Raw genomic sequence first — 18,291 nt, 5'->3', positions numbered from 1 at the left:
CTATATGGTTGACTTTTTAACAGTATTATGGCTTGGGGGCCTCCTGAGTGGCGCAGTGGTCTAAGACACTGCATCACAGTGCTAGCAGTGCCACTAGAGATCCTGGGTTGGAGTCCAGGATCTGTCACAGCCAGCCGTGTCCGGGAGATTCTTGGGGCGGCGCACAATTGGCCCAGCGTCGCCCCAGTTAGGGGAGCGTTTGACCGGCAGGGATGTCTTTGTCTCATCGCGCACTAGAGACTCCTGTGCCGGGCGCAGAGCACACTGACATGGTCACCAGGTATACAGTGTTTCCGCCGACACATTGGGGCGGCTGGCTTCCGGGTTAAGTGGGCATTGTGTCAAGAAGCAGTGTGGCTTGGTTGGGTTGTGTTTCGGAGGACCCACTGCTCTCGACCTTCGCCTCTCCCGAGTCCGTACGGGAGTTGCAGCGATGAGACAAGACTGTAACTACCAATTGAATAGCACGAAATTGGGGAGAAAAATGCAATAATTTTTGATCGTGTGTAGAGTGTGTGTGCTAGCGTGTGTGCATGTGTCTGTACCTGTGTGTATGCATGTGTCTGTACCTGTGTGTGTGTGTGTGTGTCTGTACCTCTGTGTGTGTGTGTGTGTGTCTGTACTTGTGTGTGTGTGTGTGTGTGTGTGTCTGTACTTGTGTGTGTGTGTGTGTGTGTGTGTGTCTGTACTTGTGTGTGTGTGTGTGTCTGTACTTGTGTGTGTACTTGTGTGTGTGTGTGTGTCTGTACTTGTGTGTGTGTGTGTGTGTCGGTACCTGTGTGTGTGTGTGTGTGTGTCTCTTCCCAGTCCCCGCTGTTCTATAAGCTGTATTTCTATCTGTTTTCTGAATCTGATTCTACAGGCCCCTACTCCACTACCACATATCTGCAACACAATCCATGTGTACGTGTGTGTATAGTGCGTATGTTATCACGTGTGTATATGCATCAAATCAAATTTTATTTGTCACATGCGCCGAATACAACAGGTGTAGACTTTACAGTGAAATGCTTCAGGGTCCTGTTGGTTCCAGACTTGCTGCATTGGTATCGCTTGCTGTGTGGTAGTAGAAAGAACAGTGGCACACTGGAATGGTGCTGCCACTCTGCATAGTGAGCTAGAGAGTTATACACTTGTTTGTTCGACTACTCACCTTGGTGGCTGCAATTTTTATTTATTTATTTATTTTCTTCAATTTTACCCCTTTTTCTCCCCAATTTCGTGGTATCCAATTGTTTAGTAGCTACTATCTTGTCTCATCGCTACAACTCCTGTAAGGGCTCAGGAGAGACGAAGGTTGAAAGTCATGCGTCCTCCGATACACAACCCAACCAAGCCGCACTGCTTCCTAACACAGCGCGCATCCAACCCGGAAGCCAGCCGCACCAATGTGTTGGAGGAAACACTGTGCACCTGGCAGCCTTGGCTAGCGCGCACTGCGCCCAGCCCGCCACAGGAGTCGCTGGTGCGCGATGAGACAAGGATATCCCTACCGGCCAAGCCCTCCCTAACCCGCACGACGCGAGGCCAATTGTGCGTCGCTCCACGGACCTCCCGATCCCATCCGGTTACGACAGATCCTGGGCACGAATCCAGGGTCTCTGGTGGCACAGCTGGCGCTGCAGTACAGCGCCCTTAACCACTGCGCCACCCGGGAGGCCTTGGCTGCAATTTTTGACACGTTTTAGGGCCTTCCTCTAACACCGCCTGGTATAGAGGTCCTGGATGGCAGCTAGATTGGCCCCAGTGATGTACTGGGCAGTATGCACTACCCTATAATGCCTTGCAGTCGGATGCCAAGCAGTTGCCATACCAAGCAGTGATGCAGCCATTCAAGATGCTCTCAATAGTGCAGCTGTACAACTTTTGACGATCTGAGGGCCCATGCCAAATATACCATCTCCTGAGGCGGAATCTTTTCAGCCTCTTGAGGAGGAAGAGGCATTGTCGTGCCCTCTTCACGACTGAGTTGGTGTTTTTGGACCTTGATATATCCTTAGTGATGTGGACACAGAGGAACTTGAAGCTCTCGACCCATTTCACTACAGCCCGTCTATGTAAATGCGGTGTGCTCGGCTCTCCGTTTCCTGTAGTCCACGATCAGCGCCTTTATCTTGCTGACGTTGAGAGGAGAAGTTGTTGATGTTGTTCTGGCACCACACTGCCAGGTCTCATCATCGGTGATCAGGCCTACCACTGTCTTATCGTCAGCAAACTTAATGATGGTGTGGGGGTCGTGCACGGCCACGCAGTCGTGAGTGAAAAGGGAGTACAGGAGGGGACTAAGCACACACCCCTGAGGGACCCCTGTGTTGAGGGTCAGCGTGGCTGATGTGTTGCCTACCCTTCCCATCTCAGAGTGGCCTGGATGTCCAGGATCCAGTTGCAGAGGGAGGTGTTCAGTCCCAGGATCCTCAGCTTAGTGATGAACTTTGAGGGCACTATGGTGTTGAACGCTGAGCTGTGGTCAATGAATAGCATTCTCACGTAGGTGTTCCTTTTGTCCATGTGGGAAAGATTGCGTGATCTGTTGGGGCGGTATGCGAATTGGAGTGGGATTGATTTTTGCCATGTAAAGATAAGAAAGTTAGTGTGTGTGTGTGTGTGTGTGTGTGTGTGTGTTTGTGTGTGTGTGTGTGTGTGTGTGTGTCTTCTTCTGCTGAGAACACTGTGTAAGTACATACCTGAATAGCCACTCTGCATAGTGAGCTAGAGAGTTATACACTTGTTTGTTCGACTACTCACACTCACTCTGAGATGTCTCCTCAGTGCCTTTTAAAGTTTATGGCTGAATTAACTACAGGAGAGGGAGAGGGAGTCCTTGTCTGTACACTTTACCTTTCCATTAATTTCTTCTATCCATTTTCCTTAGTCCCCTCTATCACCTTGTCCTCCGTAGTCATCCTTTGTTTTTTTCTCTCCTGTGTGTCAGCCCATGTGGAGAATGAGGAGCAGTACACCCAGGCCCTCGAGAAGTTTGGGGAGAACTGTGTCTACAGGGATGACCCCGACCTGGGCTCTGCCTTCCTGAAGTTTTCTGTCTTCACCAAGGAGCTCACCGCCCTCTTCAAAAACCTGGTGAGAATGAAGACTGAAATGTTGTTCTGTTATGCACCTTAAAATAAAATGTTATTTCTCACATGCGCCAAATACAACCTTACAGGGAAATGCTTACCTTCAAACTAAGTATTTGTTCTGACTGATGAAAAGACTACTATCTTGAGGAATTTGGGATTAAATAATTGTAAGTTTCTTCCTAGGTTCTGGCCTTTCTAGGGAGTTTTTCCTAGCCACTGCTTCTACACCTGCATTGCTTGCTGTTTTTGGCTTTAGGCTGGGTTTCTTTACATCACTTTGTGACATCAGCTATGTAAGAAGGGCTTTATAAATACATTTGATTGTGGAGGTAGCCGGGAATCAAAACCAGGAGATTAGCCATTCCATCCTGACTCCAACATGGCAATCTATTTCCATACCTGACAAGCCATGTGGTCAGTTCTTGAGACAGCACAGATTAAATCAACAGTGAATTAGCTCTGTGTAATTTGACGTTGTTCCTGTTGTGAGGCAAAATCCTCTAGAATGGCTGTCAGGTGTTTCTAATAAAGCTTTAGGGTTGTTTGAATTTGTTTTGGAGTCAAAGCAGGATCTAAGTAAATTGGATCCAGCAGATATTTGGTCTCCGAGTAGCACTTTGGAAGCTGCGATGGAAAACTGATCTATCCCATTCCAGATTACATTCTGACCCCAGGGGATAAACAGTTAGAGCAGGATGATAGTCTTTAATGCCATCATGTAGGAATTCCACAGACACACATACGCAGTGTTTCCCCTATATTAATTTAGTTGCGGTGGCCTGCCGCTGCTAAATTGTTCCCACCGCTGCCAAAAATATGTCATTTGTTTTATATATATATATATATATATATATATATATATATATATATATATACATACATACATATTACTGTTCAGAAGTTTGGGGTCACATAGAAATGTCATTGTTTTTGAAAGAAAAGCAAAAAAAAATGTCTGTTAAAATGACAACAAATTGCTCAGAAATACAGTCTAGACATTGTTAATGTTGTAAATGACTATTGTAGCTGGAAATGGCAGATTTTTTAAGGGATATCTACATAGGCGTACAGAGGCCCATTATCTGCAGCCATCATTCCTGTGTTCCAATGGCACGTAGTGTTAGCTAATCCAATTTTATCATTTTAAAAGGCAAATTGATCATTAGAAAACCCTTTTGCAATTGTTAGCACAGCTGAAAACTGTTGTCCTGATTAAATAAGAAATTAAACTGGCCTTCCTTGGACTAGTTGAGTATCTGGAGCATCAGCATTTGTAGGTTCAATTACAGGCTCAAAATGGCCAGCAACAAATAACTTTCTTCTGAAACTCGTCAGTCTATACTTGTTCTGAGAAATGAAGGCTATGCCATGCAAGAAACTGAAGATCTCGTACAACGCTGTGTACTACTCCATTCACAGAACAACGCAAACTGGCTATTTAATGAAGCTGCCAGTTGAGGACTTGTGAGGCGTCTGTTTCTCAAACTAGACACTAATGTACTTGTCCTCTTGCTCAGTTGTACACCGGGTCCTCCCACTCCTCTTTCTATTCTGGTTAGGGCCAGTTTGCGCCGTTCTGTGAAGGGAGTTGATTGTGAAATGTGTCTGTTTTTTTTAACTCTGTGAAACATTTATTTGTTGCAATTTCTGAGATGCAGTTAACTCTAATGATCTTATCCTCTGCAGCAGAGGTCTCTGGGTCTTCCTTTCCTATGGCAGTCCTCATGAGAGCCAGTTTCATCATAGCGCTTGATTGTTTTTGTGACTGCAATTGAAGAAACATTCAAAGTTATTGAAATTTTCCACATTGACAGACCTTCATGTCTTAAAGTAATGATGGACTATTTCTCTTTGCTTATTTGAGCTGTTCTTGCCATAATATGGACTTGGTCTTTTACCAAATAAGGCTATCTTCTGTATACCACCCCTACCTTGTCACAACCCAACTGATTGGCTGAAATGCATTAAGAAGGAAAGAAATTCCACAAATTAACTTTTAACAAACTTTTAACAAATCTATTTCCTAGCTACCGTGCTTCTACACCTGCATTGCTTGCTGTTTGGGGTTTTAGGCTGGGTTTCTGTACAGCACTTTGAGATATCAGCTGATGTAAGAAGGGATACTATATAAATACATTTGATTCGAATTTGATTTGTTAATTGAAATGCATTCCAGGTGACTGAGTGTGCAAAGCTGTCAAGGCAAAGGGTGGCTACTTTGAAGAATCTAAAATCTAAAATATATTTTGATTTGTTTAAAACTTTTTGGTTTACTACATGATTCCATGTGTTATTTCATAGTTTTGATGTCCTCACAATTATTCTACAATGTAGAAAATAGTAAAAATAAAGAAAAACTCTTGAATGAGTAGGTGTGTCCAAACCTTTGACTGATACTCTATGTATGTGTGTGTATATATATATATAAATAGATAGATATACACATTTCTGCTGAGATGCGCTTTTAAATGGATAGTTGTTGTCTCAATGACTGGAAGCCTATGGGAACAGCTGGCATGTAATTGAGCTAATGCTAGTAGCAGTGCACCCCCCACCACACCCTTGCCAAAACACTGCATATCCCTTTAATTCCACAGTAGATGTCACTTTAGAGGAAATTCAACACACAGTTGCACCGTATACAGAGGTAATGTCTTTACAAGAGGACATTGAGAACAGACACACACACACACATACACAACCAGCTAAGGTGAGGACATTTAAACAACATGCAACATATCTGGTTGTCTCTATTCACCCATGCTTGTGTTAAACCCTCTCTGACCTAAGCTTCTCTCCACTGTGTCCATTCAGTTCCAGAACATGAACAACATCATCACCTTCCCTCTGGACAGCCTGCTGAAAGGAGACCTGAAAGGAGTCAAAGGGGTGAGGAACACTATCCTCCATGTCTCTATGTTGGACACTGACACTATCCTCCATGTCTTTCTGTTGGACACTCACACTATCCTCCATGTCTTTCTGTTGGACACTGACACTATCCTCCATGTCTTTCTGTTGGACACTCACACTATCCTCCATGTCTTTCTGTTGGACACTCACACTATCCTCCATGTCTCTATGTTGGACACTGACACTATCCTCCATGTCTTTCTGTTGGACACTCACACTATCCTCCATGTCTCTATGTTGGACACTCACACTATCCTCCATGTCTCTATGTTGGACACTGACACTATCCTCCATGTCTTTCTGTTGGACACTCACACTATCCTCCATGTCTCTATGTTGGACACTGACACTATCCTCCATGTCTTTCTGTTGGACACTCACACTATCCTCTATGTCTTTCTGTTGGACACTGACACTATCCTCCATGTCTTTCTGTTGGACACTCACACTATCCTCCATGTCTCTATGTTGGACACTGACACTATCCTCCGTGTCTTTCTGTTGGACACTCACACTATCCTCCGTGTCTTTCTGTTGGACACTCACACTATCCCCTGTGTCTTTCTGTTGGACACTCACACTATCCTCCGTGTCTTTCTGTTGGACACTCACACTATCCTCCGTGTCTTTCTGTTGGACACTCACACTATCCTCCGTGTCTTTCTGTTGGACACTCACACTATCCTCCGTGTCTTTCTGTTGGACACTCACACTATCCTCCATGTCTTTCTGTTGGACACTCACACTATCCTCCGTGTCTTTCTGTTGGACACTCACACTATCCTCCGTGTCTTTCTGTTGGACACTCACACTATCCTCCGTGTCTTTCTGTTGGACACTCACACTATCCTCCGTGTCTTTCTGTTGGACACTGACACTATCCTCCGTGTCTTTCTGTTGGACACTCACACTATCCTCCATGTCTCTATGTTGGACACTGACACTATCCTCCGTGTCTTTCTGTTGGACACTGACACTATCCTCCATGTCTTTCTGTTGGACACTCACACTATCCTCTATGTCTTTCTGTTGGACACTGACACTATCCTCCATGTCTTTCTGTTGGACACTCACACTATCCTCCATGTCTCTATGTTGGACACTGACACTATCCTCCGTGTCTTTCTGTTGGACACTCACACTATCCTCCGTGTCTTTCTGTTGGACACTCACACTATCCTCCGTGTCTTTCTGTTGGACACTCACACTATCCTCCGTGTCTTTCTGTTGGACACTCACACTATCCTCCATGTCTTTCTGTTGGACACTCACACTATCCTCCGTGTCTTTCTGTTGGACACTCACACTATCTTCCATGTCTTTCTGTTGGACACTCACACTATCCTCCGTGTCTTTCTGTTGGACACTCACACTATCCTCCGTGTCTTTCTGTTGGACACTCACACTATCCTCCGTGTCTTTCTGTTGGACACACACTATCCTCCATGTCTTTCTGTTGGACACTCACACTATCCTCCGTGTCTTTCTGTTGGACACTCACACTATCCTCCGTGTCTTTCTGTTGGACACTCACACTATCCTCCGTGTCTTTCTGTTGGACACTCACACTATCCTCCGTGTCTTTCTGTTGGACACTCAAACTATCCTCCGTGTCTTTCTGTTGGACACTCACACTATCCTCCGTGTCTTTCTGTTGGACACACACTATCCTCCATGTCTTTCTGTTGGACACTCACACTATCCTCCGTGTCTTTCTGTTGGACACTCACACTATCCTCCGTGTCTTTCTGTTGGACACACACTATCCTCCATGTCTTTCTGTTGGACACTCACACTATCCTCCGTGTCTTTCTGTTGGACACTCACACTATCCTCCGTGTCTTTCTGTTGGACACTCACACTATCCTCCGTGTCTTTCTGTTGGACACTCACACTATCCTCCGTGTCTTTCTGTTGGACACTCAAACTATCCTCCGTGTCTTTCTGTTGGACACTCACACTATCCTCCATGTCTTTCTGTTGGACACTCACACTATCCTCCATGTCTCTATGTTGGACACTGACACTATCCTCCATGTCTTTCTGTTGGACACTGACACTATCCTCCATGTCTTTCTGTTGGACACTCACACTATCCTCCATGTCTCTATGTTGGACACTGACACTATCCTCCGTGTCTTTCTGTTGGACACTCAAACTATCCTCTGTGTCTTTCTGTTGGACACTCACACTATCCTCCGTGTCTTTCTGTTGGACACTCACACTATCCTCCGTGTCTTTCTGTTGGACACACACTATCCTCCGTGTCTTTCTGTTGGACACACACTATCCTCCGTGTCTTTCTGTTGGACACACACTATCCTCCGTGTCTTTCTGTTGGACACACACTATCCTCCGTGTCTTTCTGTTGGACACACACTATCTTCCGTGTCTTTCTGTTGGACACACACTATCCTCCGTGTCTTTCTGTTGGACACACACTATCCTCCGTGTCTTTCTGTTGGACACTCAAACTATCCTCCGTGTCTTTCTGTTGGACACTCACACTATCCTCCATGTCTCTATGTTGGACACTCACACTATCCTCCATGTCTTTCTTTTGGACACTCACACTATCCTCCATGTCTCTATGTTGGACACTCACACTATCCTCCATGTCTTTCTTTTGGACACTCACACTATCCTCCATGTCTCTATGTTGGACACTCACACTATCCTCCATGTCTTTCTTTTGGACTGTGTGGTGTTTGTTATTAGACCTCTATAGGGATTTGTATGAAGGTAAAGGTTCTCCTATTACCCTGCTGTACTGTGGTAACTCACGCTTCTGTGTGTGTGATGGTAATTACTAGGTACTAGCAATGTTTTGTACCTCGTAGAGAACAGAGAAGCTGTATGAGATGAGTGTTTTCCTGCTGGTACAGTGTTACCCCAGACCCCATGATTTCCTATGTGTGTGTGTGTTGGGGGTGGAAACTATAAACAGCATACCACTCTTGCACTAGCCAACACATTAACTACACTCCATCACACATGTCAAGTCTTCTACTAGCTCCAGGACAAACCAGTCAGCCAGCCAGCGTGTGATGGGGCAGACAGCATACTGCAGGAATGCAGTCAGAATCCTGTCTATATCCATGGGAGGCCGGCCCCAGACAACCCAGCCCAGACACCCCTCCAGTTTACCAGGCCCAGCCCAGACACCCCTCCAGTCTACCAGGCCCAGCCCAGCCCTGACACCCCTCCAGTCTACCAGGCCCAGCCCAGACACACCTCCAGCCTACCAGGCCCAGCCCAGACACCCCTCCAGTCTACCAGGTCCAGCCCAGCCCAGACACCCCTCCAGTCTACCAGGTCCAGCCCAGCCCAGACACCCCTCCAGTCTACCAGGTCCAGCCCAGCCCAGACACCCATCCAGTCTACCAGGCCCAGCCCAGACACCCCTCCAGTCTACCAGGCCCAGCCCAGACACCCCTCCAGTCTACCAGGTCCAGCCCAGCCCAGACATCCCTCCAGTCTACCAGGCCCAGCCCAGACACCCCTCCAGTCTACCAGGCCCAGCCCAGACACCCCTCCAGTCTACCAGGCCCATCCCAGACACCCCTCCAGTCTGCCAGGCCTCTAATCCCATCAGCACTCATTACTTTCTGCTCTGACCTCTGCACCACAACCACGTGGGTCATAAGTGCCACTGTCTGATGTGTACTAGCACTAATGAGGCTGTTCCCTCTATCTTTCTCTCTCTGTCTCTCTTTTTTATTCGCTCTCGCTCTCTCTCTCTCTCTCTCTCTCTCTCCTAAGAAAGACTACTAGCTAGTCACTAGCTAGCTACAGTACTCCCTAGTTACCCCATGGCTTCTCATCACTCATACATTCTCTTGCTTTCTTGGAGGACACTCTTGTTTCTGTCCCTTGCCCTCTCCCTCTGTCTTTCTCTCTCTCCGTTGTAACTTTGGCATCGACAGGCTACATCAGACTTGTGTACAGAGCCTCTCTTGTCTGCCGAGAGTGAAGCCATAGGCCTCTGAACTGTGAACACTGACAGAGAGGGAGAATGGTGCAGATCTGCTCACTACCCCACTGGTGACTCTCCTTACACTCTTGACATGGTGACTCTCCTTACACTCTTGACATGGTGACTGGGGACTCTCCTTACACTCTTGACATGGTGACTGGGGACTCTCCTTACTCTCTTGACATGGTGACTGGGGACTCTCCTTACACTCTTGACATGGTGACTGGGGACTCTCCTTACACTCTTGACATGGTGACTGGGGACTCTCCTTACACTCTTGACATGGTGACTGGGGACTCTCCTTACACTCTTGACATGGTGACTGGTGACTCTCCTTACACTCTTGACATGGTGACTCTCCTTACACTCTTGACATGGTGACTCTCCTTACACTCTTGACATGGTGACTGGGGACTTTCCTTACACTCTTGACATGGTGACTGGGGACTCTCCTTACACTCTTGACATGGTGACTGGTGACTCTCCTTACACTCTTGACATGGTGACTCTCCTTACACTCTTGACATGGTGACTGGGGACTCTCCTTACACTCTTGACATGGTGACTGGGGACTCTCCTTACACTCTTGACATGGTGACTGGGGACTCTCCTTACACTCTTGACATGGTGACTGGTGACTCTCCTTACACTCTTGACATGGTGACTGGTGACTCTCCTTACACTCTTGACATGGTGACTGGGGACTCTCCTTACACTCTTGACATGGTGACTGGGGACTCTCCTTACACTCTTGACATGGTGACTGGTGACTCTCCTTACACTCTTGACATGGTGACTGGGGACTCTCCTTACACTCTTGACATGGTGACTGGGGACTCTCCTTACACTCTTGACATGGTGACTCTCCTTACACTCTTGACATGGTGACTGGGGACTCTCCTTACACTCTTGACATGGTGACTCTCCTTACACTCTTGACATGGTGACTGGGGACTCTCCTTACACTCTTGACATGGTGACTGGGGACTCTCCTTACACTCTTGACATGGGGCTAATGAGGTGCTAGTCATGGTGCTCTGCTCTGACTCATTTATCCTGTCTATCCATTACCACTGAGGGAGGGAGGGGAGAGCGAGAGAAAGTATGTTTGTATGAGTGAGAGACAGAAAGTGATGAATTGAAGACTTTCCATCCCAGCTTGCAATGCGTACCGTTCGCTATCCCCCCTCACTATCTCATCATTATTCCTCTTTTCCTCTCCCAGGGAAAGTACCTGTGGAGAGCAGGAGGAAGGCGTCTAGACCAGCCTGAGTAGTGTTGGGTAGAGAGTGAGAGAGAGAGACCCTCCATCCCAGACACACCGCTCTAGCCTAATTAGGGTTTCATCTAGTCTGACTCAAACATAAAACAGACTCTCCTGTCCTTCCTACTCCCATGATCATATTGCTATATTTCCCATATCACCTGGATATCATCAAGAGGAGACCACGTCAGATTCAATAGTCTTATGTTCATTGTGAGTATGTCACAGACATGAATACTGTTCAGTAAATGCATTGTGTAAGTATGGCTGGGGGTTGAGTTAAAGCACTTTGTAGAGACGGTTAAAGCACTTTGTAGAGTCGACAACGTTGGCTTGACATTGGCTCGTATATTTTCAGTGACTGCGGTCTGGGATGGTACTTAGCCGTTCCCATGGGAGACTGACAGTAATTGAGCTGAGATTACAGGGCTTTCACACCATAACCATTTAGTTCAAAACTAATTTGAGGCTGTTTTACGCTCCACTCATCTCTTCTTCCTGCTGTTCCCACCTCAACAGGGAAAGGATGTTGAGGATTTGACATGCTGCTCTGTGGAGTTATGAGGTTAGGACCCCTGCGTTTTCAGTTTCCTTTCACTTTGGAATTTTAATGTTACTTCCGTATGGACGGTGAATGACTCATACACTCCTGACCTGCGGCACTGTGAACTCAGTGTGTGTGTTTGCGTATATGCATTCATGTGTGTATGCGTGCATGCCTACCTGCCTGCGTGCGTGTGTGTAGGCCTATGTGCCTGCATGCATATGTGTGGGTGTGTGTTCAAGGTTACAGTGTTTCTGGCTACACTAGCCTGGGTCCAGTCTGCTTCTACTGAGTCAAAGACAGCCCTAGAAAGCTTAAAGTAAGCCAAGATTCATATTGGTTAAGTACTTCAGTTGGAACGTCATACACTGTATGTGAAGTTCTACTGAAATCTCCTTAGTCCAAACTGGAATAGGACACAACTAACGATGACACAGCATACACTCCCTGTCTGTCTGTGGCAAAGTGCTGGCTAATGCCCTCTTACTTGGTGGAAAGGTTATTGTTGCTGACTGGGGGCCACAGCTCCACCTAACCCACCTTCCAACTCCAAACACTGAACATAAACAGACTGGTGGAAAGTGCTGAGGCCACCAAACACCAGAGCCATGGGGATTTACGGACTGGACTGGACACTGGGGTGACGTCATCCCTTCCAATGCTAAACGTTCTGATCCTTTGTATCTATGAACACACACACGCAAGCAAGTAGTGGGTAGATCCTGAGTCCCGACTGATGTGAGCCCAGATGATCCCCCCATAGTGGACCAGTGAATTGTGAAACCCACCCGCCCACACGGAATGATCACTGAGCCTTTTAGCTCCTAGCACCTCTGCCAAAGGAATGATCTCACCTTTATTCCTCACCAAGAACAGATTAGGGAGTGGTAGCATCATAAATCATGGGTTTTTAACAGGTGCTCTTGACTGCAGCAAGAACAGGTTGAAGTTGAAATCTGTCATTTTTATGTTTAGGTTTGAGGTCTTGAAAAGGCCCTTACAGGTCACATTCCAATTCACTGGACAGGCATGTAGGTCTACCACTACTGCACCTCCTCAACAGTGGAGACATTCCATTCTGAAGCACTGGAAAGTACACTTAAACATTTGAAGCCTTAGAGGCCACCGGTGGCTATTGACCATGTTCACTAAGACAAGGACAGTAGTGTAGAAGTCTAGAATAAATTAAACCAGGGGGTACCATTTGGGATGCATCCTAGAACTGTAAAAATGAGATTCAGGCAATATGTTTAATATGACAGCAAAATAGCTCCAGATTGATTGTAATAATGCGGTAGTACATTTATTGTAACAAAGCTTTAGAAAGATGAGCTTTTGTTCCAGGATGCGTCACATTTTATACCACCACCTTTTTTCATTCCAGTTAATGAAATTATAAAAATGCCTATATGGCGGCCACTGAAATAATGATTTGATTTGAAAAACACTGTTACATTTTAAGGCTTCAGCAGAAAGGAGCCATAACATTTAGAAAATCATGATACTGTAGCAACCAGTGCTCTCTGAAGTTAGTGATCAGGATGCAGTCAGAAAATCCACAATAAAGAAACAAATTAGCAGTACAATCAGTTAATCCATCTCATCATGTTTAACAGTATTTTCATCGGCCTCAGAAGCAGCGATTACGGCCACCGCTGCAGTGTATGAAGAGAAAATTACACAGGCAATTTCACCCGTTAATGTCTGTTTTTGTTTGTCCCTAATCACTGTTTATTCATTGGTGCAGGCTGGAAAAGGGGTTGCATAATCTAGCATTTGATCAAACAGCTGTTGAACGCTGTATTACGATGGGAAATGTGTTTAGCTGTTCAGTGGTGCAGCCACTGAAACAGTGTTAAGTTTATTGGTCGCGTACACCGTTTTGCAGGTGTTATCACAGGTGCAGCAAAATGCTTATGATTCTAGCTCCCACAGTGCAGCAATGTCTAACGATACAATAACAATACACACACAATCCCAAAATGTAAAAAGAAAATGGAATGAAGACATGTCAGTCTGAAATATACTGAACAAAAATATAAACGTAACATGTAAAGTGTTGGTTCCATGTTTCATAAGCTGAAATTAAAGATCCCAGAAATGTTCCATATGCACAAAAAGCTTATTTTTCTCAAATGTTGTGCACAAATTTGTTTACATCCATTTTAGTGAGCATTTCACTATTTTCCAAGATAGTCCATCCACCTGACACGTGTGGCATATCAAGAAGCTGATTAAACAGAATGATCATCACACAGGTGCACCTTGTGCTGGGGGACAATAAAAGGCCACTCTAAAAAGTGATGTCTTGAATATACTACGAGAGGACAACAATGCATTATGTGCCAGTCTAAAATTCAGCCAATGTCAGATTGATGATCTAAGGAAAGAGAACACAGCGCTGAAAGGTACTGTAGACTCTATTCATAGCAAGGTGGATGTGGTGCAAAGGGAGAACAAACAACTTAAAGAACCTTGCTTGATGTAGAGTGTCCATCAATGCGAGACAATCATCTTTTCAGGGATACCGAAGAATGACAACAGCAGAGGCTGTAAGGACACTGTCTGAGACTTTATATCGTGCCCACAGATGTTGTGCGTAATGTCCCTTTCTCCAGAGTCCATAGAAAGGGTAACACCTCTGGAAATAGGCCACAGGCTGTTATTGCATGTTTTGAACATTTTAAGCAAAAGGAAATGGCGAAGAGCATGGGCAGAGAACTCAGAAACACTGATTTTGGAATGATCACTTCCCCATGGAGCTCAATGAAAGGAGAAATAAACAGTATCCCATCATGAAAGAAAAGGGTTGCCTGAACCAACGAGTCCTTGGTGATGGATAAACTTTACATGAACAGGCTAAGGATAAAAAAAAACATTTTTACATTCAAATGTAGGAACTGGGTTCTACAGCTTGAACCGCAGCTGTCTCCACACCCTCCCCGCCTGGCCATCTAGATGTGTGAAAGTTAGTGTATAAGCTAGTGATCCACCATCATGTATGACATTCCTGGGAGTGTGTAAATTTAAATGTTGTATTACCATATCATACCATACCATATTGTATTACCATTCTCTATAGTTATGTACTTGATAATGTATCACTTGACCAATTCGGCACATTTGGGCAGACTTGATACAAAATACGGTGCAGTATTGCAATGCTTCACTGCATCAATCTGAAACTTTGCACACACACTGCTAAATCTATGTGCCTAAACTGCAATATTATGGCCTTTCTCTTGCATTTCAAAGATAATGGAACAAAACCAAAAAATTGAAAACGCATTTTTTTATTTTTTATTATCTTTTACCAGATCCTATGTGCTATATTCTCCAACATTAATTTCATATTTCCACAAACTTCAAAGAGTTTCCTTTCAAATGGTATCAAGAATATGCATATCATTGCTTCAGGTCCTGAGCTACAGGCAGTTACATTTGGGTATGTCATTTTAGGCGAAAACAAAAAAAGAGTCGGGACTCTAGAGTAACTCCCTGGCTATTTTAATCCCTGTGTTGTAGTGTGTCATGACAACTTCAACTACAGTATAACAAAAACATGCTCTATCAATCTTCACTTGACAAGGAAAGGGCTGCGTATAGCTAAGGTTAGCCTTCCTAACAAAATACATGAGGTTTTTAACTTGGTCAACATAAATAATATTCATATTTCTGCTTTGACCGAAACCCATTTGGATGCATCTGTTAATGATGGGCAAATTAACATTAATGGATGTAGTCTACTTGGAAGGGACAGGAATAGGAATGGTGGGAGTGTAGCACTGTACATTCAGAATCATATACCCTTTAAGAGGAGGGATGACAATATATGTCAAATAGAGTCACTATGGGCTATCTGCTTCACCAGGCACCCATATTGGTAAGATGTGTGTTTCGACCTCCTAGCTCTAAGGTGTCCTATCTGGATGACGTATGCACTGGGTTTGAGCAGGCCACAGTAACAGAGATGCAATTATCTTGGGTGATTTTAATATAAATTGGAAGGATCATAATAATTAAAATATAACTAAATGAATGATATATACTGAGAGCTGTGGTTTGAAACAATTGGTTAATGATACTACTAAGTTAGGTCACCGTTCAGACGCGTGCATTGATCTGATCTTCTGTAATATACCATTGCAATGCTTAAAAGCCAGATCAATGCCAGTGGCCTGGACAGACCATAATATTGTCACCATAGCCATGAACACCAAGGTACCAAAGAAACCTCCAAGGATTGTTGTTAAGAGAAATGTTAAAACATTTAATCATGAGTAGGACTGTTGCGGTGACCGTATTACTGGCACACCGGCGGTCACAAGTCATGAAGGCAGTCAAATTCCACCTGACTGTTTAGTAACGGTATTTAGGCTTCTCCAGGCTCTGATGCTGCTGATGGTCATTAGTAGCCTAACAAACTTGCTAACTGCCTGGTACTCAGCACTCTATTGTCCCTCTAATCCCTCTGACATCAATTAAAATCAAATTGAATCAAACACTTCATGAGCTCATGTTGCGCAACATTTCTATAGGCTATGAAATTGTGTAAGGAAAGAGTGATGGACTAGGGTCTCATCAACTTTCTTTAGGCTAGGCCTACTATATATATTTGTCAACTTTCCTAATATTAAGCAAATATTCAGAACATTGCTTGTCTTTACAACAGGAGTATAGCCTGCCAGGCTGGCATGAAAATGAACCACAGGAAAAGCATCATCCATTCACAATTTAAGTGCCGAGATTACATGTATTTTTTCCCCCGCCCCTATTTTGTGACTGGTGCATGATAATGGTCCATTCTAAATCAAAACGCATTTCACACACGTTATTTAGTATATGTAACGACAAGATTAAATCGAGAAAAGTCTGATGGGTGACAATATTAGCTAATCACTTGTGAATTATATATTATCACTTGTGAATGATACCCAGTTTAATCATAGTCGTACACCTCATGTATGTAACGATCTTCTTCATCTGAGGAACAGGAAAGATCGGACCAAAACGCAGCGTGGTAAGTGTCCATGTTAATTTAGTATAACTGAACACGAAATACAAAATAGCAAAGTGAAACAACAAACATCAAAACAGTCCTGAAAGGTCACAAAACAGGAAACAACTGTTACCACAAACACCAGGTGGGAACAGGCTACCTAAGTATGGTTCGCAATCAGAGACAACGATAGACAGCTGCCTCTGATTGGGAACCATACCAGGCCAAAACATAGAAACACAATATCATAGAAAAAAAATATAGAATGCCCACCCCAAATCACATGCTGACCAAACCAAATAGAGACATTAAAAGGCTCTCTAAGGTCAGGGCATGACATGGTGAGGTAGATTGCTGCTATAACTTGATGACCCTACACATACCTAACCATTTCCTTGGCTCTCTTGTAGAGTGTATCCATTGTTTTCAGTGCCATGATGTCCTTGAGGAGCAGATTCAATGCATGAGCAGCACAGCCAATGGGTGTGATGTGAGGGTAGGACTCCTCCACTTTAGACCAAGCAGCCTTCTTGTTTGCACAATTGTCTCTCACCAGTACAAATACCTTCTGTGGTCCAAGGTCATTGATGACTGCCTTCAGCTCATCTGCGATGTAGAGACTGGTGTGTCTGTTGTCCCTTGTGTCTGTGCTCTTGTAGAATTTTGATTGAGGGGTGGAACTTATGTAGTACATTTTTTCTTGCCCACGAACATTCGACCACCCATCAGAGATGATTGCAATACAGTCTGTTTTCTGTATGATTTGCTTGACCTTCACTTGAACTCTGTTGAACTCTGCATCCAGCAAATTAGTAGATATTGCATGTCTGGTTGGAGGGGTGTATCCTGGGTGAAGAACATTCATAAATCTCTTCCAATAAACATTGCCTGTGAGCATCAGAGGTAAACCAGTTGCATACACAGCTCGAGCAAGACATTCATCAGCATTTCTCTGACTACGTTCCTCCATTGAGTCAAAAACACTTCTGATTCCAGGAGGACTATCGATGAGGTATCTGATTCATCATTTTTACCTCAAATAGAAATAAAGGGACTTTTGTCAGAGGTTGCTTGTTGTGAACGCTGAGGGAACTTTACACACTTGACCAGATGATTCTGCGTCTTTGTTATGTTCTTCACATATGATTTGGCACAGCATTTGCAATTGTACACAGCTTTTCCTTCTACATTAGCTGCAGTGAAATGTCTCCACGCATCAGATAGTGCCCGTGGCATTTTCCTGTAAGAATTAGAAAAAAAATAGTAAAAAAACAAAACAAATACAATTCCTCCTTTTGCAAGATAAATGTTTTTAAATGAAACATGTATGTAAATGTATGCATTAACACTCCTCATGTAAGCAGGCTCCAGCAAGCTAAAACAAACATGGTAGCAAAAACTAACTAGCAGAAATTGTTAACAAGTTAGCAATGATTTAAACACACTTTGCTGTAGGCAAATTTACTAGTTAACCAAAAAATCAAAACCAAAATGTATGTCATATAAAATATATTCACC

General features: G+C 44.4%; 1 protein-coding gene across 4 annotated transcripts in view; it reads left to right on the top strand.

Annotated features, from left to right (window-relative positions):
* The window catches only part of LOC110498112 (arf-GAP with SH3 domain, ANK repeat and PH domain-containing protein 2), a 105,327-nt gene that overhangs the window by 48,518 nt on the left and 38,518 nt on the right, over positions 1–18,291 (top strand). For all 4 annotated transcript variants that reach the window (XM_090211478.1, XM_036955080.2, XM_036955079.2 and 1 more), the window contains exons 3-4: positions 2,933–3,078; positions 5,892–5,966. In XM_090211478.1, the coding sequence (XP_090067604.1) occupies positions 2,933–3,078; positions 5,892–5,966 (221 nt within the window). The remainder of the gene's footprint in view (positions 1–2,932; positions 3,079–5,891; positions 5,967–18,291) is intronic.

This window comes from Oncorhynchus mykiss, chromosome 19 (assembly GCF_057628025.1).
Source record: "Oncorhynchus mykiss isolate SJ-2025 chromosome 19, ASM5762802v1, whole genome shotgun sequence".
Taxonomy (NCBI): domain Eukaryota; kingdom Metazoa; phylum Chordata; class Actinopteri; order Salmoniformes; family Salmonidae; genus Oncorhynchus; species Oncorhynchus mykiss.
The sequence above is the reverse complement of the archived record's forward strand: the minus strand, read 5'-3'. Positions and strand labels throughout refer to the sequence as shown.